Here is a 21,206-nt window from a genome sequence, read left to right as displayed (position 1 = left end):
CTCAGGCAAGAGCAAGTACTCAACAAATACTCAAAAATCTTGTGATCTTTCACAGGTTCTTCCCAAAGCCCTCAAACAGTTAGATCCTGGCAATCCTGGATACCTATTCCCTGTTTGGGCCCCATTGCAACTATTCAGGTTGTTTAGAAATGTTTTGGCCACAAAGGCACAGATGCAATTTTCCTAGATTGAAACTTGGCTACCAGTTTCCTCAGGCCATTTCTCAGAAGGCAGCTTGGCTTCACAGGCTTATTTTCTGACAGCACATTTACTAGTCTTAAAAAGAAACCTGCTTGTAATTGGCAGACAGTATATTTTCATTTGCCAGTTTCTTTGTACAACTTTGCACAAACAAAGAATTGTTTCACAGTATTCCCCAAGAGACAAAAAACAATCATTGCTCTTTTGAAAGTGGCAGTGCTTTTTTATCCAAAGCTCAGATTTCCTGTGAGAATCACATGCTGGTGTTCATATGAAGCCTTCCCAGTTTTTCAAACCATCACCAGTTCTTTTTCAGAAAGGCACTCCCCTTTTTTTCATCTGTGGATATGCTGGGCAAATTTCAAAGTGAAAAATATGTTTCACTGCACTGAGTTTGAGAGCAGGCACACCTGCTTGGTGCCACCCTTTTGTGCCAGAGACCCACATGTGTAAGAGGAGGACCAGAATCTGTGAAATGCTTTAGGACTATTAAAAGCTGCTCTGTCATGTATGGTCATTAGTTCATTATGCACTAGAAGGTATCCTGTTATTTACTATATCTCCATATACTGCCAATAGCCATATCAGAACTAGGATAACAAGCCAAGTTTGATGAATGGGTTAGAAAGAGGTGGAAAGAGAGCAACTGCTCATTCATACAAATTAAACAGCACAGTAGTTCAACAAGTATTAGAGCAATGAAGAACCCTTTTGCTTCTGCAAACAGAATTTTTCTACCCAATTTATCAGCTGACTTAGTGAATAAATAAGTTTATATTTCTTCATAGTTTATATTTATGTGCCATGGCACTGCCAGTATTACACATGGAGTTAGAGCATAATTCGTTCAGACTTGAATGATGTCTTTTGAGACAGAGGAGTCTACAATCACAAAGGGGGTACAAAAAAGGAAATCAGAACTATAAAGATTCTAAATTTTGTGGTATAAAATCTTCTAGAATCTATGCTGCTTGATCCACCTAAGGACTGGAGGAGCAAATTTAGACTAAACAAGGGAAATAGAAGAGTGGAATTAATTTCCAGTGGACATCTTAGAGGCCACAAGCTCAAAAGGAGATTAGATGAATTCCTAGGAGATTGGTATGCCCTTCAGCTTCTGGTAATTAGCAGCTTAGGGAGTACTTGAGCCTACGGTTGCATTTGGACCACAATGCTTAGCAACCCTTCATTGGCCAGAGGATCTCCTGGTAATTACCTTTTTTCCCCCCCTCTACATTGTGCTACAGGCCATTAAAACAAAGAACACAAAAAAACAGAAAAGGTTTTTGACCTGCTACAGCTGTTCTTACTGTTTTATGTTACATTCTTAATGTTGTCTAAGTGTCTAATGCAACACCAGAGATATCCTTTTCAGGCATACAATGTTGCAGAAAGAACTGGATAATTTTGGCATTCTAACATATTCCATAAGTGTGCGTGTAGCAAGACACTTATGTAATAGAGGAAAAAAAAGTTGCCTAAGTTGTTGAGAATGCATTTCCAAACATAACAGTCTTGCAAGCATCTGAAGGACATCTCCATGGCAGCTGAAAAGTATCTCTGCAGCTTCACATCTTGACCTGGACACATCATTATTAACAAGACAGACTGGAGGATGTTGGGAAAAGAGGAGCCAGTTTAATTAAAGAAACTGGAACTGAAACTTTAAACAAAAATTTAAAATTACTGAAAATTATATCTGTTGTAGATAATTTTAGCCAAAACTCTATGTAGACACAGCCTGAAATTAGAATTTGAAGAGACTAAAAAATATAGAAAGCCAGAATTCAGTATATCTGCTTCCGATCATTCATCAGAAATCAACACTGAATAGGAAAAAAAAAAATACAGATTTGCAGGCCTTTGAAAAACACTATTTTCACAGCTGTTACTTCTGATATAAAAGGAAAATGTCAGTCACCCCATTTATTGAGAGGATTTTTGTAGAGGAGACATAGATAGACATTCAAAGCAAAATGTATTCCAGACTTCTGGATTATTTAAATAAATGGTGCTTATTTTTAATCCACTGAGACAACAGCACTGAAACCAGCCAGTAATGAGGAGCTTTCTTTTCCAGGACAAGATATGAAGGCAATCACACAGACCAACTGTATATTTCTAAAAACTGGTTATCTAACCTGCCCAGACCCAGCTCCATGCACCCAGCATGGAGACACGTGAGGTGAACTGCACTCACTGAGGTGTTAGCACTGCATTGCAAGTGTTTGTAGAAAACAGCACAGAAAAGAGGAATTACAGAGTAAGTACCATAAGGAAAGTGCTGTCAACATAAACCACTGTAATGAAATAACTTTTTCTAATTAACAAACTCACGGATCTGACTATGATTTATTATTCTAGCAGCCCTCTCCCCTAGCCAGGGCTCCCCGGTGACAGCGGGCAGTGTTTTACCTGTCCATGCTCCCGGGGGGCTGATGCGGAGGGCTGGCGGCCGCGGTCCCGTTGTGCGGGGCTGGCACCTCTGCGTGCTGCAGCTGGGGCCCTGCTGCCAGCTCCGGGGGACATGCAGGGCTGCCTGCGACTGGGCACAGAAAACAGGGTTGCATTAAACCAAGCAGCAGCATCTACCCTGTAGACTGGGGGAAAATATTTTCTACAAAAGCCAGCACAGCCAAGGCGAGTTACAGTTTTAAAAAAACAGAGGGTTCGCACACCCCTCCCCACCCCTCTACCCAATTCCATCTCCTTTGTCAGCTTTTTGGGCATACAAACCCTGTTTCAGGTCCAAAGTAAATGTCAGAAAGCCAGATTTCAAAGCCATAGCATTGTGAACAAGAATAAACATTTTACAATCATATGCACAATTCCAACATATAAGCCAGTGGGCAAAAGAGGCTGATATCTGATAGAATGCTATGCTGGCACTTTTCAAGTAGCAATAGAGAATGGAATAGAGCAAAACTTGGATATTACTAATTCCATACACTGTTATTTCTTGATTCCAGTGACTGGATGGAACTGAAAAGGAAAAGGAAATGAAGAAAAAAAAATCTCCATTGGGAAGGACACTTCTTTCAATAAGTACCAAATGATTACTACAAACATTGTGGAGAGCAACATAAAATGAGATTATCCCTGTCCCTCATGCCAAGACCACGTAATACATGTTTCTGGCCTGCCTTGTGGCTTTCTTTTTAAGTACAACTACAGCCTTCTGCATTGTATTTAGAGTCCCTCTATTCATATTCAGGTCAGTAAGAGGAAGCAACTGCACCCCACCCTGCTAACATCTGCCACAGTAATTGCAAGGACAATTCAGTATTCATAGGCTTGGACACATTTATCTACATTACCCAAAACCTCGTCTGGTAAGCCCCTCCTTCAGCTGCTCAATTTCACTGTACTCCAAATGTCTGGGTAAAGACTTTTATACTGAATGTCTTAGTGTGACCTTTGGCCAGTTTTTATATGGAAGATACTAGAAATAGATGTTTCTGTGCTTCTACAAATTGAATAACAGGAAAATACTTTTGCTTTAACATTTAGAAGGAAAAAGCAGAAAAAACAGAAATGTGGAACAATCTCATATTTTTGAAGCAGAGGCCAAACAAATGACAAAAAGCTGATGGATTTTTTTTCATTGTGTGATTTGCCCATTCCCATGTATGTCTCCTCAGGTTTTGGCAAACAGTAAGACTTAAGAAAAAAATTTTAAAAACAAATTGTTTGTGGAGAGTCAGGCAAATTCATGTGTCTGGCATATACCTTTAACTCAATGGCACATATAGAAAATGCAAAGTCAAACAGTAGAGCAGCCCTGAGGCTGAGAGCAGTTTTCTTTTATTCAGTCATTCAAGGACTCTGGCCTTCCCTTGGGCCTGGGGAAATGGAGATCCGAAGTTTCCTCTGCCTTAGGAAACTGATAGAAGACTACTTTTTGTCTGTCTCTAGAGGGAAAGCACTAGCCAACGGTTGTGGAAGCCTTTATAGTTTCAGGAATTCTTTAAATGGTTTATAACACCTTCAACAGTGCCCAAAGACAAAGATGGCATCCCAGATGAGTCCTGTATCAGTAGCTCACAAACCTTTTTCCCCTGAGATAATATGTAAACAAAGAAACACAGGTAATGAAATCTATGTAAAAAAGGCTTCCTGACAGTACTAATTAGAGTGTTCACTTTAAAAATCAAGAAAAAAAGTCATCCATCAGTCAGTGCTGCTGTCTTCCCTGTTACTCAACCCATATACAAAGGAGAAAAAGATTAATGTCATTTAATATGTTATGCTACAATAGGACAAGCCATTTGATAGCTTGACTTCAGTATCTTTAAACACTGCTAATTCACACCTGGTGATTGTTGAATATAAGCTACATTTTATTTTTCTTCCTTTATTATAAGTATATAATAAAGGAAAAAAATATATATTCTATATAAGATTACCTAAAAAGAAACAGAGGGAATGGAGTAGAAGGAAAGCATAAGAGTGTGGGTGTGACAAGACTAAGCTTTTATATCAGCTCAATTTTGTCAAAAAAAGAAATAAAGACCAAATGAATAAGGCAGCAGGTGTGGAAGAAAGAAGTCACAGGGAGATATTTAGAACAATAAATGTTTTGTTTTAATGACTAACAAGAAATAATCTTTTAAGAAAGTGGAGTAAATCTGCAACAATCACATCTGAAATAATATAAAAAACAAAATGTAGAATCAGTTTATTTTGTGATTCAAACCACGAAATAATTTCTTTTCACTATATAAGTAATTAAACTTATTAAGAAAATTCCTTTTGCTAAACACCAATGTGACAAAGTTGCTAAAACATTGAACTCATTTAGTAATGGCTAACTACCTACACAGAAAGCCTAAATAATTAATGTCTGCTAAGATTTCATCTATATTCCTCTCATAGTTTTTATTACTGCAGTTAGTGTGCCAAGTTTCAGAACTGTTTCTCAAATCATTGTGCTCAGTAGGCATTTATTCACCTGTCGTGCTCAGGGCACAGTTAAACACAATACCTGCTTCTCCAGTAATATTTGCCTTTGATATATGTCCATTTTGCTGGTCATTGGATTTCTACAAAGGAAGCACAGTTTTGTAAATTAAGAATGGCACTAGGGAAAAAAACAGAAACGTGTTCAACATTTACACATGTTAAGTAGCAGCACTGACCTTATCTACAGCTTCTACACGCCTAGTTCTCTTCATGATCTCCTCAAGCCTCTACAATGAAATGTAAAGGAGAAAAATAATGTTTGGTGGCATTAATTTGAATATCTTTCTCCCAAACCACAACTGCTTGTCATTTATCAGCTGTATCTGTTTATTGCAAAAAATGAATTATTTATTACTGTTGGCAATATTCCCTTCATTGTCACATGAGGCCAATGAGGACTGCAGCCTTTCTGAGAGCACATTTACATCATTTACTTCCTACTGCTCAGGTGGAAACAGACTGCTAAGGCACAACTAATCACAGTTTCTCTGCATGGACTGAGTTACCTTCTTCCTTTCCAAGCGCTCTTGCTCTTCTCTTTGGAAATGCTTTTCACGTTCTAATCGAATCCTCTCAGCCTCTTCCCGCAGGCGAGCTTCCTCTTCTTTCTGTGTTGGCGGTAAAAGAAAAAGAAGCGAGGAAAAATAGGTGAGGAATGACAAGTTTTATACTCTATATCTAATTATGTCTGTCTACAACACCCTGAAAACACACTTTTGGGGTTTACAAGTCACCAAAAATCTTTTCAGATGGAATTGAGCATTTCTTGATTAATTTCCATGTTTTGCGTAGTATTAAGAGAGAATAACTAAACAATGGACATTATGTTTGGTTCTGTGCCTGTTCAAGAACACAGCAGATGACAAAAAAGGAATAAATTTTCTAGCCTTCAGCCTTAAAATAGCAGCCAGGAGAGTATTAGAGAGATCCATATTTTGTGTGGTGGATATTTCTGAGAGTAAAACAAGTGCAGCAGAATGTTTTGTTTGGCCAACAGAGTAACTGTTTAACAGGATCAAGGGCAAACAGCCACAGGCCCATTTGCACAAACTTTCCATTTCTGCTTTTTTAATGAAATGCAAAATTTTCCTGGAATATACTATAGACGGGCCTTGCTCCTTGACTGGGACACTATTATATGATGGAACTACTACAATAGATAATTTTTTGCATCTCTAACATCCAAAAAAGCCTTGGCCATGTTCTATCTTTGAGGGCTAAATTGAGTTAAACCTCAGTTTAACATTTCAAAGAAAGTAGCGCAAATCTTCTGGAAAAGAAGAATGGAATTTCTCAGCCATATCCACTAACACAGTCCTTTAAACATTTATTATCAGAAGCATACATTTATACATCAGAAGAAAAATCTCGTGTCTACAAGGCAAATTGAAGTGTTGGATTGTGGAAGAATAAAGCGTATGCAAGAAGTAAGAGGACATGTGAGAAGAGAAGAATCCTATCCAGAATGCTTACCACAGCCTCTCCTGAAGTCAGTAAACCAACATTATGCCCATCAAAAATGAAAGCACTTGAAAAACTTAATTTTCATTTATTATGTCTTTTGACTGGTTTCTGGAGTACTGGGTCAGATAAAGGTTCTCCTTGGTTTGATTAAATCTACCCCTTCCCACCAGCCCCACACAAAAGCAGTATTTGACATAGGATTAGAATTCAACACAGTGAGTAGTTATCTTTAGAACTGGACTTGCTATAACTCGGGACAAAGAATTCTCTGGTATAACAGCATTTGTCAAAATTCCCCAACACAACTATATTGACCTTTTCATCCTAATTTATGAGGAATAAGAAAGGATTTGTTCAAAATACATTGAAAAGGAAGAGAGGGGAAAAAACCCCCAAAACTCAACTCCCTGCCACATGTTTCTGTCAAGTAGAAAGATCACTACTCTTTGAACTACTCTATGGAATGAACTCTGTCCCAACACTTTTCAGATAGCATTTAAATTGTAGATAATGCTCTAATTTAGGAAGGGAAGTGCTGCTACATCCACTTTGCTGCCAGCTAGACTGGCCCAGAAATTCCAAGAGGGAAGCATACTTGTCTCTGAACACGCTCCATCTCTTCTTTCTCCTTCTGCTCTCTCTCTTCTGCCTGGCGGCGCAGCCGTTCCTCCTTTTCCCGCTCCTCTGCATCCTTCCTTTGTTTTTCTGCTTCTTGTCTGCGAGCTTCCTCCTCCTCTCGGCGAGCTCTTTCTTCAGCTATCCTCTGTGACAACTCCTCTTTCTTTTGTCTGCAATCATTAAATAAGCATAAGAAAAACAGGTAATAAAAGTAGGGAGAAAAGCCAAACGACCAGGTTTCTGATCCAGCACTGCTGTCCCACCTTGATAAAGGGTGCACTGCTGTCCTATTCTGTTCTGCTTCCCATAGGGGCCAAACATGAAGCCCTATGGAATATAAAAAACTTTGCAATTCAACACCAATACTTTTCCTGCATATCTCTGCCTAATTGATGACTTGCATACTTTTTGAGTCAGAAATAGTATCTTTGATTAATACATTCTGCAAAACACTCCTTTCTGCTATAATCATATTTTAAAAAGTATGCATTTTTGTCACCCATCTCACTTCATGGCAATGATTCCTTGATTTAAAAAAGTATCTAATTCTGCCAGTTTTTGAAGGTTTCCTCCCAACCTTACGAATGGCTCCTCATATCCTTGTGCTATGAAGCGAGTGACTTTTCCCTTCACCTTTGACATTTCCCAAATTATTTAGGACTTTTTAGCGTACCTTCCCAGCTGAAGAATCCTCACCTGCTTAGTAGATTTTTATATGGGAACTACTTTGTGCTTGTGATCTTCCTTGATGTCTGTCTGCAGTTATTTTTCTAGTTTTACTAATTTTACAATTGTAAAGAAAAAAATAAAACTCAACATTCAAAACGTAGAATTATCTTGGGGTCATTCAGAATGACATTTTCATTTGTTCCTGAATATGTTTCACATATTCAACTCCAAACAAGATCTCTTCCCTCAGAAATAATTCACCCAGAGACCAACACCAGTAGTTAAGTTAGGATTATTTCCTATCCCTACATTCCTTTATGCTTATTAGTACAGCAATTCAGCTTCCATTTTGTAAGATATGTCTCAACCTGTTCACAACTGACTTATCTCACTGGAGACCAACATCATCTCACTGGCCTCAACTCCTTTCAAGTTCTTTTATGAAGGCACTGCACAGACACTGAAAACTCCTTTCACTGTGAAGGCTGATTATCTTTACTTTTTATTTTTGATCTTTCTGACTTAGTATTTATTCACTGTATTACTCTTACGCCACAGCAGCTTTTTTTCTTTAAAACTCTTTTTGAGAAAGTCAGTGTCGTGAGCCTTTTGGAAAGCCAGGCTATTTTAACTAGTTCTGCCTTGTTCCTATTAGCAAAGTGGTTTAAGAAATCCAACAAATTCCAGAGGCATGGCAGCCCTCCAAAAAAACACAACTTGTAGACTTGTAGCCAGAGTCATGAGTATTCTGATGGGCTACTCATTTGCTATTAGAAAGTGAGATGTAACATTAATTACCCTCCAAAACTTCTGGGAGGGTGTTGGGGGTGGCTTTATTTTAAACAAGAAAACAAAAAGGTCTAAGTCACACCTAAAGCACCACCCACAACAGAGATCTTACAACTCAAAGTAAAAGACTGATCACAAAGTTGAAAACAGCCGTGCAGAGTTCTCTAGCCAGAATAAAAAAGTACAGCTTAGTTAATCTCTGAGGAAAAAAAACAAATCACAACTGCAAGGATCTACTCTCTCCTCCTGACTTATTTTAAAGCTCTACTTAGAAAAAGCTTTAACCTTACACATCTGCTTAGGTACCACCACCAACTGAAAAACCCAACAGCAAAATATGGTTTTGGGGAGGAACTTGTGCCTTCTGTACTTCAGTGCTGTGCTTCACATGTAACAATGTGACTGCAGAATACACACAACAAGCTGCTACAAACATCTACATGCTTCTCTGCTGCAGAGGCCTAGAATTACCTTTCAAGCTCTTCTCTCTCCCTCCTTTCCTGCTCCTCCCGTTCCCGCTGCTCACGGGCAAGGCGCCTCTTTTCAGTCAGCAGCCTTGTTGCTTCTTCAGGGTCAGTTGTACCTGCAGAGGGCTTGGGCAGTGCTGGGGCTGGAGAAGGAGTTGGCGGGGCAGGAGGTAGGGATGGGCTGGCTGCTGAAACAAATGGGAAAGAAAATGAGTTTGTACAGACACAGTAGCCAAGATGTCACTCCCTTGAACAAAAAATACTTGTAAATGCACTGCAAAGTGTTTTCAAGATTATGTGTTTTTTTAAATGATTCAGAGGAGGAAGATGTTTCTAGATGCCAGAGGTTCACATACCTTCAGGGAAGTTTGGTTTTGCAGGGTATGTGAAAGCATTGCAGCTGAAAATGTAAGTCAAATTTTCCGTCAGAACAAATGCTGACAGGTGCTGAACAGGAGTTATGCTGACTTAGAAAGTCCCTACCATCGCATTACTTAAGTTTGCCCAATTCTGTTTGAAGAGCAGAAATAAAACATTGTGAAATTATATTTTCTTCTGTATGATCATCCACTTCTGAAGATCAGATCCAGAATTTTTGGTGACTTGGTGATCTCAAACATCAACTGCCTGATGTGATCTGCACCAATGGTAGGACACCAGCTATCATCAGTTTTGCAGCTGCTCCAATCTGAGGCAACTCATGGGACACAGCTTTTTAAATGTTGCCACTATTGGTGAACTGTGGCTAGTGTTCAAATTTCAGTAATGCCTTCATATCAACTCTTTATTCAGGGCCAGCTTTGTCCATGTGGCAGAGAAGATGTTACTTTTTCATATAGTTTTCATAGTTTTTTTTCATATTTCTGTAACTTTGCCTGGCATTATCTAGTACAGAGTGACTTATCACCTTTTCTCTAGACACCAGGGACCATTACCAACACACAAGCTAATGTTAGGAAGCATTCCCAGAGTAATTCCATCTGGTAACGCAGGCAAACATGGAGAGGGAAGACTTTGAACTGTCAATGAAATTAGATTCTGACCCAGTAATATATATGTAAAATAAGTCATAAAGAGCAGCAAGCAGATGATTATAAATGTGCATTTCTAACCATACACTAAGATGTGGCAATTTTCCTAACCTCACTAACAACTTCTAAAGGGGGGTCTCCTCCCCGATTCCCCCCTTCCTTTACCTCATCATGTAAACAAACAAATATATTTGTTTTCTGTGCTGAATTCCCATCTGTTGACCTCTCCTCTCCTCTTCTATCAGCTAAAAACTACAGAGGTCTTTCTATAACTGCTTCAGAGCTTTGACCATGAATTTAAATGATACTTCTACACCAGTAATTCAAAGAGTGCCAGTGCCTGTTCTCTAGCCTTGAGGTGAGCTGGCACAGTTTAGCCCTAGTGCAATGGAGCACTATTCTCTCACATTAACAAAACAGGTATTCAGCCCAACCCCAGGGAACAGTCCCGAGCTGGGCTAACCTCCAAGATGTAGCTGGGAACTTAGAAAATTCTGGGATGTTGAAATATAAAAAGGTAAGCAATTTGATCACTCTGAATCTTGGGAGCCATTTAGAGCCATGCTCTTAGTAGCCTTGGGGACAGAAGGTAAGAAAATGAGAGGCTGCAATTACAGCCTGGATCAGAAACATACCAGAGAGCCTCTGTAATTGTAAACAGTATAAATGACAGAGTTCCTGTACCTCAGCCCTTTCTAATTTACTAACATGGGCCAAGGCAGGGCTGTTGCTTTGAAGGGAGCACAGCTTTGTGCTGCTTGGAGCTCGCTTCTTGCCCCAGGCACTGAAGTTGGCAGCATAACAAGCAGCTTAATGCACACCTGCCCTGCTGTCAGAACAGATAACACCCAAAAGACCTTTAAAGCTTCAGTGGCATTAGTAAAGTTGTGTATGAGATTTGCCTGCAAAAGCTTGAACAGCTTCATCAGCAATTGCTACCTGCTGACCTCCTGGCTCCTGTGAACACAGAGCCAGCAGGCAGCTGAGCCAGACCAGAGAAAGGCAAGTGTGTTACCTGTAGGGAATGAGCTGCACTCACCTGCAACACAGTTCCAGGAGAGTCAGCAACATTCCTCTAGCCCCAAATGCTGTACTTGCACCTCTCTAGATTCTTGAATTCAACCAGTGACTCAGTTTTGGTAGCTGGGGCCTCCATTGGCAGTACAAAGCCATCCTATAACCTCACATGTCAAATGTTTTGCTTGAGGTCTTCATCTCTGGTCCCAACCACCACCTCCTCTGGCTTTGGGAAAACATTCAATTTGAAGGGCTGCTCTCTGCTTTGACTATAGTACCCTTCTCTTTCATTTGTCTCCACTTTATATCTTTGTTTGTATTCTTTGATGTGAATACAAACTGCTTGAGTTTTGAATACCTTTATCACACATAAACACATCTTGAAACACACGTGTTTCAATACTAAGAGATCTTGTCACAAACTCAAATGTTGACAGATGCTGAAAAGTGGAGCCTCTCTTTCTCCTGAACTAAACAGTCAAACAAGCATGATGGTTTTTCTGGTCGGCACCTTGTACTGGAGAGCTACAACTTGTAAACACTTGCAAAGTTATCTCAGTGCTATCTCTGAAATGGTCTTAAAAGGAAGTTTTCTCCTCAAAAGGAAGCAGGCAAAAGATAGAGATTAAATCTCCTTTGCGTGCCCATGGCAAACAGATACACCCATTCACCCTTTTTGTGGGGTTGCACCTTCTGTAGTAGGACCTGGGTATCAGACAGGAACTACTGTAACGGGACTTAATAAAACACAAGAAATCAATTCACGTGAGGTTTTCTTCACAGAACAACCCCAAACTATACCTGCTGCAGTTGAATGCAAGCTTACTAATACTTAAAACTGTTATCTGAAAGATAACTACAGGGAAGTCTACGAATTTAAAGTTCAGAATCATAACTAACCCAACTTGTGTATCCCAGTGGCCACACTGGACTTTCTATCTCATCTGCAAGAGACTGTTTATGCCATATTTAGAATGAACTAAATTGTCTGCTAGAAGAAACCTATATTTTTTAATTTTCAGATATACCTTTTGCCCTTTCTACACTTTACAGTCTTTTTTTTTTTGTGTACATCCTTTTCTGCATTGCTACTTTTCAAGGCTGGTAGGGTTTGGTGTGGGTTTCTTGTTCACTGGTTAACTATTTTTTAATATTTTAACTCATTTTCCCTTAAAAATTCTCCCTATTCCTTTTTACTCTTCTCCTTACTCTTCTTTGCATTCCACTATATTCTGCTAATCTCTCCTGTGATATGGTTCTTTTTCAATATTATACACAAGCTAGCAGTGTTACCAGCACAAGTGTACTGTGTCTAGCAGAGCAGGACATTCTCACTGCTCACACACCTTATGTGGTGGCTTCCTGTACCATCTTCAGACCATTATTATTCTACTTCAACAGCTTGTAAATAAGCTATGTTATGATATGGAGGACAAAATTCCTGTCCAAAAGGGCAGAGAAAAAGCTTGTGAAGCTATGCTGTGTGAGGCAACTTGGCATGTTGTTTTGACTTAGAAGAATGAGGGCTTCGACCTGCCTACAATATTCTCATCATGAACATACATCAATAGGAATGTTGTGAAGAATTCAGACTAACCTTTGACAGAAAAATACTGAAAGCTACATAATTTCAGAGAATGGGAAGGAAAAATATAAAACATTCCTTATCCTAAAGTAGGATGTCTCCTTACCTTGAGTTAGCTGTGCTTGGACAGTGAGCTGCTCCTGACTTGTGGGTTCTCCAGCACCTGCTGAAGTTCCTTTACTCTCTTCTGTCCTCACCTCATTGGCCTTTTCAGCCTCCTTTTCTGGTCTTTTCTTCTCACCCTCTGGTTTGATCTCTTTTTTGACTGGCCGGATGTTGCCAGGAGAGGGAGGACGTGTCTGAGCAGAGGAAACTTTGGAGGAACCAGGTGGGGAAGTTATCTGCTTGGGTGTGCCAGGCAAAAAAGGCAAAGACTTTGACGCATGCCTGTGTAATCAAAGAGTGACAATGCTGGTTTCCACTTATATATCACTTCTACAACCAGAGCAGCTAAAAATAAAGCCACTTCTCTGTTTCTCTATCAAGCAGGACTGCTGGCACAACTGATTGGGTTTCATGCAAAATGCCTCTCTCCAACTCTCCAGATGTGTGAGCACTGAGCCCAACCAGGAAGGAAGAAACCAAGTATTTTCCTGCCCCTTCCCCTTCTCCAGAACAGTAGCAAGATTTTTTTTAAAAGCAGAACTGTCTTTCCCTTTCTTCACAGAGAGAAAACATCTACATCATCAAATACATTTGCCCTGCTTCACATTTGATTAATAGAACAATCAGAGCTGCCTATAGCTCATGTCCAGCTAAGGATGTACTTGACTTACCAAACTGGAGAGGGAGCTGATGATCTAGCTTTGAGGCTGGAAGTAAAATGACCTCCTTTAAAGTTGGCTGAGAAGCTGGATGACAAATGGTCCTTTTCTCTTTTGTCAGTCTATAGCTCAGCAAACAAAAAGACAAAGTCAAGCCAGAGTTCACACAGCTAAAGAAAGCAAAGCAAGCTTAGTTAAGGACAAGGAGTTGGGGGGCTGAGAAAAAGCAGTGCTGAGTCAGTGGTTTCTGCAGCTTGTTTAACAAGTTCCTTAATATAGCTCCTGTAACCTGACACCATCTTTGTCAGTAGATGTGCATTTGACAACAAGAATCCTTCCTAACTATTCTCTCCTGTCCTAAGATGTAATGGGCTAATTTGCAGAGGCTTATTTTTACACAGGCAAAAAAATTACCTTTTATAGTTTGATCTTTGCTGACTGCCACAGAGTACCTTCCACTGCTTCCCATAAACACAGAATTTCTTTTGAAGAAAACACAAAACAAACTCCCCCTCCCCTTGGCTCATACTTGGTCACAGTCTTTCTATATAGCACAATATTTTGGATTCATGCTTACAAGTGAACACCACAGATGTCCTCAAAGCTTCCAAATATGGTACACCAGTTATCCTAGTCTTTCTTTCCTTGGATGATTTTACAGCACATACTTTTTGCCATTGGTTCTTATACATGATAGTGATTTCCTTTTTCCTTCTTTATTTTTAAAAAATAAAATGCTAAGTTGAGAAACATTTCCAATAACACAAACCAGAGCTACAACAGAACAACTGCTTTAAGGCAATATATCAGAATTTAAGTATCTATATAATCCCCATATTTTAGTATAGATGAAAAACTTCGTGGTTTTGGAATAAGGAGCTCAGACCCCAGGAGTCTGAAGACTAGGAATGCTGGAAAATACACTGAGCTGCCACTCAGCCAGCATGATGAAGAAAGAGGCCGCTGCTCACCACCTTGGCTGGGGCTGAAACACAACCCCTGTAGCAGGTGCATCATGAGGCTTGAGAGCCTCACCAGCTGAAAGCTGTGCAATGCTTGTCCCCTGAACTGAAAGCCAGGTTAACAGCTGGAAAAGACAGACTGAAAACAACTTCATGAGCACATGATGCACTGAGTTATCAAATTAAATACAACCAGAACAAATGCACTACAATGAACAAGAGTTTTGGCTTGCTAACAGTAACTCTCTATTGGATCTACTTTATTAGGATTGAAAGCAGAGCATCAGAAAATTTTTCCTCATATCAATAAAGTAAAAAGCTGAATGAATACAGAAGTTTGCAGAAGCATAAAAGATTCTCCACATCATACAGGCTACTGGAAACAGCTCTTAACTCATTTTATATCAACAAGAGTTTCATATTACCTCCTCCACCAAAAAGTAACAACCTTTCTTCTTTCTAATTTAGGAAAAAAAAAAAGCCAAACCCCAAACCTCGTGCAATCAGAAAGACTTAAGAGGAAGCACCAACAGGCCGTGCTCTATGCACATGCTAGGAAATTTCTCTAAAGATACATACTAAGACTATGCCTTAGCTTAAACTTCAGTATACTACCCTCTGCCTGAAAGATTAAGTAGAGGCTATGACTCGTGGCACTTTGATTAACACTGCTTCCAACAAGGATGGCAATAGCAGCACTGCCTCTTCTGCCCATCAGGCCAAACAAAAATGCAAGCACCTCTTACACAATATTTTGCAGAGATTACTTCAACTCTTCTCACACTCTAACTCAGGTTGTAGTACAAGAAAAATATAACTGCTCAGGTTCAGCAAATGAATTTGAACTGGGTCTGACTGCATCCCATTGGCTTGGAGCACAGTGAACACGAGTTTGTTCTACTGTTTTGATTTTCCTAAAAGCTCAGATCAGCCATAGTACTGCTATTAAATCATTCAGAATGAACAGTGACCTGTGGAAAGCCTTGCTTATAAACCATGCTCCTAAACCAACTTCTTCCTTCCCAGGGAGGAAACATTTACTAGCCTTTCTTAGGTTCTGGTACCTAAGAAAGTACAGATGAAGTGAGAGTACTCTATGCACTTGTGGACAGAGACATGTGAGTGCATGCATTCCCCGCCCCCTCTATTCTAGGGGCTCAGCTGAATTTGCTAGAGGTCTCAAAAGACACCAAATTCTGGAACCTTTGTGGAAACAGCCTGCTGGGTAAAACAAGTTCCCCACTGAGGGAAAAATGGCAACACCATCTTGGGCCTTAAAAGGCAGCAAAGAATCCACTTGAGAACAGGGCACTGTGACTGCCTCTGTGCCTTGTGAGAAACTAAGGCATCTACTCTGCAAACACAAGTGTTTGGAAAACATCAGTGCTTTTCCACATGGATTCTTTGGTGCATAATCAGGTTGTGCCACCACATAACATAGCATGTTTCAGTTAAAATCCAGCCAAGTATGACACAAACTGGAGAGGAGGGGATGATGCAGAGGAGAGGAAGTATCCCTGCAGCTATTCCAGTCCTAACAAGCACTGCAGTCAGGTGGTCATGGCACGGGACACCAAGGACACATTGGCTGCCAAGCTTACCCCTGAAAGGTGCGTTGTTCTCCGACGTCCAACGGCATCGGTGGAAGCATAGAGTTTTGCTCTTTCTCCTGAATTCCTGCAGTTCAGGGCCTTGTAGGACAGAGGGCTGAGGGGGCTGCAAGATGCTGAACGGGGACAAACGGGGATAACTACGGTGTTGGTTGGTTTCGTTATTTATTAGTTTTAATTACAGAGTAGCATTGGAGAATTGACAGAGGAAAGCCAGCAGGAACAGAAACGACCGAGAAAGACAGAAAAGAAAGAAGGTATTAATACACAGAGAAATGGCTAAGTATCAAATCAGAACCATCATTTGACACGTTAGCTTGGCCACACATACAGTAAGGATGCAAGTTCAATAGGTGTTCATGCACTTTTCCATTTGTAAACTAATAATTTCTTTCTAAAAAATTAAGAAATATGCCATGATACTGGGCAGTAGATAGTATTTTCCCATTAAGTTTTTGTACAACTGGTGGTTCTGAAAAAGCAGTAGAAACAATGGCTGCTCTGACAGATTAGCTTAGTAGACACATTGAAATGAGTTTCAATTACATTCAGAATAGAAAGCAATCAAATGAAATCAGAATGCCTACGGACTACATTGGAAGTGAAGAAAAATTAAAGGAGACATACACACAAAGATCAAAACCCATTAACAATACAAACCAGTTTCAACTAGGAAATCAATGAAATTGCTGTCTACAATTTGCAGCAAATGATTTTTTTTTAATTCTTGTTTTTAGGAATATTTCAGCCCATTATATTTTTGATACTTCTAGAATAACAACTTACTCAAATACATTCTCAACAGCAAACTATGTTACGCATTAAAAAAAACAGGCTGACAACAACAAATCAGCTTGGAAATTAGTTTTTGACTAACCAGGATGGCAGCTTGTGTTGGTCTGCACAAGCAAAAAGACTGTTATCAAAAGACCTGACAATAGCAGGTATCAGATATACAATGCTCTGATTTAATCTTCAAAGAGAACTTTAACTGCAAAACATATCATGGGAAACTTCTTGCAGCAAAGTGTTCTTGGACTTTCTCTTGATTTAACTGAAGGAGAAGATTGGGAAAAACTACGTTATTACTGCAAAGTTTTATTTTTCAGCTCCTGTTTGTCTCTTCTGGTCATTTAATTGAGTCTTAGCACAGTTACTATCCAGCATGTCACTTGAGGATAAAATAGGGGCTCTATATAGTATCTTTCCTATTCCTTTTTTTTCCTCCATGTCAAAGAAATTTACATCCTCTGTTTCCTTAATGAAAAGCCAAACCAAATGAAACTAAACCAATATTTCTTGCCTGTATATCCCTCCCTGAGCACACTTGAAAGAATGCAGTTCCACATACAGTTAATTCTTCTAGTCTTACAAAAGTACAGCTGCTGTTACAGGAAGAGCTCATAGACTTAACAGTACTAATGCTGCAAATTCTCCTGTACCAAGAGATTAACATTATGAATAAAGAGTCTCATGTAAGCGTTACAGCAATGGCGCTAATGCTTGCCTTATAGTTCATAGGGATTTATGTTTAATGAGGAATTATGACTAACTTAAAAACAAGCAAGAAACAAGAAAACAGATTTTTGCTTGTGGTTTTATTTTGGTTGAGGGCATCTAAACCAGATAGGAGGCAGTGGCATAATGCTTTACACACCTTATCATTTATGTGGCTCCTGCCCTGTGATTCAATTCCCCTTCTGCATGCTGATTATCTGAAGTTACCACCAAGGAAGACAACACAAGTATTAAAAGAGAAACAGTTCATTTTCCTTTGTGAAGTTGCCAGACAATGCTTTAGGCAGCACTTCCAATGATTCACGTACTAACAGGATTACATCTATTCAGAGGAGCTTTTTGAAAGCTATTTACAAAACATTTTGGTTTCAAAGGATTTATTTAAAAAAAGATCCAGATGTATTCTTATGCTGGATGTCCCTAATACTTCCTTAAAATTTAAGGACATGAGTACATATTTAACTCAGTTTGGATTTTTTACATTGCAATTTATTTTTACAGCCAAAGGGCAGGGTAATTTTCTAGGGAATAATGGCAGGCTGGGATGAGTGGAGTGTTCAGAGTGCAGCTGTGAGCCATTGGCATCACTTGATCATTAATCTCCAGGAAGCATCGTGTATGAAGGGGCTGAAGTTACTGCTCCTAGAGAATAATACCTGGAAAAAAATGAGCAGATGGATCATTTTTCTGGTGCTTTAGTTCCAGTTAGCATAGGGAAGGCATTTCAGGGAAGTGCCCTTAGACTGAACTGACAAATCAGTCTTTCCTGCTTTCTGTAGCCTTTCTCAATATTCCACTCGGTTTAGCTGTGCAGTATAAACAAGTATAAACAAGAGCAGTCACAAAAAGCTTCATGCTTGCTCCAAGAAGGTAACACTTACATGCAACCTTCTCAACTATTCCCTAATGAAGAGTTGAGTTTCCAATATCCTTATTGGTAGGTGACATTAAATATTAATTTTATGAGTGATTGTTTTTGAAGAGTAAAAAAGAATGCTGTGCTTCTTAATTTTACTATTTGTAGAATATCATCCACATTTTTGCTCCTACAGCACCACCCCTGCGGAAACGTACCACAGCCTAATTAGTTATAAGAGTTCTTAAGTGAAAGCTTCTTTAAAAGTAATCTTAGCAGATCTCTGTTCCTTCTTACCTTCTATGTTCTTTAATTAGAATAAAAATCCTGTCCACATCAGACAAGAAAGACTTGCCTCAACTTATAATAATATATTGCTGCACGTGCTGAGGGTGTAATGGTAAAGTTCCAAGTGGATGATTACAAAACATTCTATTATAAAACATCCTATGATAAAAGAAGAGGTAGCTGTCACCTAAAACACATGATAAGCAAGTATGCCCTGGTTGTATTTGGAATACAGTTTTGCCTGGGCCTTCAATTACCACCTAGCAATATCATCACATTTCTGCACATTAATTTTCTCTCAGTGAGTACCATCAGGGAGCTGTTCTGGGGTTGGCAGACAACTTTACAATTATTATAACCCCACTGAACCTGCACACTTAACTTCACAGGTATTAAATGCACAGTAGCCAGGGCCTATCTTTATAAAAGTCTAACTTTCTCCATGTGGGAAGTGCTCTGGTAGGGGCTGAAACTCCTTTGCAGCAAGCAGCTCACAGCTTTAGCAGTGGACGTGCTAAATCAGCTCTTTCCAATAAGGTGTGCATTTCCTTAAACAGCCATGGCCAGCATGATGTTGTTGCCCTGCATGTTTTGTACGTTATGTTTTTTATTCATTTATTGCATTGATGAAGAGGCACAAGTAAGAACGAGTTAGTAGGAGAAAGAGAAAGAGGCATAGCAAACAACTGTACAGGGAAGCTTTCATGCTGTCATGCACACTAACCACAGACGTTCAAGTTCATTCTGGGGTGCTACCATACACCCATAATTAGATCAGTGACTTTACAACATCCGGCAGGGAATCTGGAAAAATAAGTGTCTGAGACATGAAGCCTCTGCTGTTACAGGATTACCTGCATCTCCAGACAATGCAGCTGTGCTTTTACTCCGAGCCAGGAATGAGTGTGTGGGCGTCAGGAGCCTGCTAACGATGCTGCTCTCCCATGGACTGAGCTGAAGACGGCGAGCTGAACATGCACCATACAAGCAAGATGTTAGATCAAACACTTCACAGATAACCACATGCTGCAGAGTGTTAGTACTCCTTCCTCACTACTGCATACCATGAAAATCTTGAAACTGTCCACAGTAGTTCAGTGTTTTGCATTTAATTATTACTCCTTTTTAGCAGAGGAATTCCTATAGAAATATGTACATCTGAACATTTAATTTACGTTACTGCCTGTGGCATTAAGGCAAATTGTTACCAAATGAGTACGGATATTCTGCACATCTGCCACATTCCACATTAGGAATCACAGGATAATTTCCCTACTAGAGAAACAGTTGCCACTCCTAAATACAGACTTCAACAGAGATGTTTGTGTCCCAAAGGCTTCCTACACTAAAGATATATAGTCTTCCAGTTACACTTAAACACCTTCCAAAGTTTGCCAGCCTACTTAGAAAAACCAAAGAAGGCCGCTCACTGCTATACAGAGAATTGTGTCAATGAGGTTTTATCAAAGCACTGCAAAAGGATAGTGTGCCTCAACTGCAGATACCAAGCTCAGCAGCTGCAGTTGTCTCAGTAATAGGTGAAGCCATAGAAAACAGTTAATATATTTGATCATTAATTCTCTGTCCACAGATCCTGCTAATGAACACTTTTCACATAGTTGCTCTGTTTTGAAAATGCAATACATGTTGACCTGGCTGCAATCACACTGCTACTTTGCTTTTCCCAGTGTTGTCTAATGCAAACATAGCTTGTCAATATAATCCTTTTATCTTGTAAAGTTTCTTTACTTTTTTAAAAAATACTAATTAAACATTTATCACGGCAAAGCATTAACCAGAAGAATCCTGTAAGTTACTTTCTGTATTGAATTGGGTAATTCTTTGATATTCCAATGCAACAAATTGTTTCATTATGACTATCACAAGCCAAAACATTCAACTACTTCCCAAAGTAGTTCATTATAGTAAGCTTAAACTACAGCAGTAATCTTGATATTGCAAGCAAAAGCAGGTCTTTTTACACCTCAGCATTCATTTACCTTAGTTTAGTGTTTGCAGCAACAAAAATGCAGCTTGAATTTATGAGGCTTAATCTCTATAACATTCATTGAAGTGACTGGCCGTAACAAACTTGACATTCATTTGCATTTTTAAAGGAAGAAATCCATCACTTTTAATAGACATAAACTCTGAATCTGTCTTTAATCTACTCCTTGCTGAGCACCATGAAAAGAGAGGCTGATCTCAATCTCCCCCTATGAAAATATAATTGCTTAATCTGCCCTCAGTGCTGTTTTGCACTTCTCAAATTGCTCCCTTAAATTCCAGTAATGCAATAAGGGGCATTACTACAGAAATATAGGACTCTCAAACACAGCAGGCTCTTTTCCTAACTGTCCTTTTACACAATGTACTATTGCCAGAGCTTTTTGTGATTAATGGTT

General features: G+C 39.4%; 1 protein-coding gene across 5 annotated transcripts in view; it reads right to left on the bottom strand.

Annotated features, from left to right (window-relative positions):
• Positions 1–21,206, bottom strand: part of MAP7 (microtubule associated protein 7) — a 108,371-nt gene that overhangs the window by 3,784 nt on the left and 83,381 nt on the right. For 3 of the 5 annotated variants that reach the window (XM_077175488.1, XM_077175485.1, XM_077175489.1), the window contains 10 exons: positions 19,656–19,769; positions 16,131–16,279; positions 13,580–13,689; positions 12,910–13,190; positions 9,175–9,358; positions 7,223–7,415; positions 5,670–5,771; positions 5,340–5,390; positions 5,186–5,243; positions 2,617–2,746 (listed from right to left, as the gene is read on the bottom strand). In XM_077175488.1, the coding sequence (XP_077031603.1) occupies positions 2,617–2,746; positions 5,186–5,243; positions 5,340–5,390; positions 5,670–5,771; positions 7,223–7,415; positions 9,175–9,358; positions 12,910–13,190; positions 13,580–13,689; positions 16,131–16,279; positions 19,656–19,769 (1,372 nt within the window). The remainder of the gene's footprint in view (positions 1–2,616; positions 2,747–5,185; positions 5,244–5,339; positions 5,391–5,669; positions 5,772–7,222; positions 7,416–9,174; positions 9,359–12,909; positions 13,191–13,579; positions 13,690–16,130; positions 16,280–19,655; positions 19,770–21,206) is intronic. The other 2 variants (XM_077175487.1, XM_077175486.1) reach the window with 2 other exon arrangements.

This window comes from Agelaius phoeniceus, chromosome 3, assembly GCF_051311805.1.
Source record: "Agelaius phoeniceus isolate bAgePho1 chromosome 3, bAgePho1.hap1, whole genome shotgun sequence".
In the NCBI taxonomy this organism is placed as follows: Eukaryota; Metazoa; Chordata; class Aves; order Passeriformes; family Icteridae; genus Agelaius; species Agelaius phoeniceus.
The sequence above is the reverse complement of the archived record's forward strand: the minus strand, read 5'-3'. Positions and strand labels throughout refer to the sequence as shown.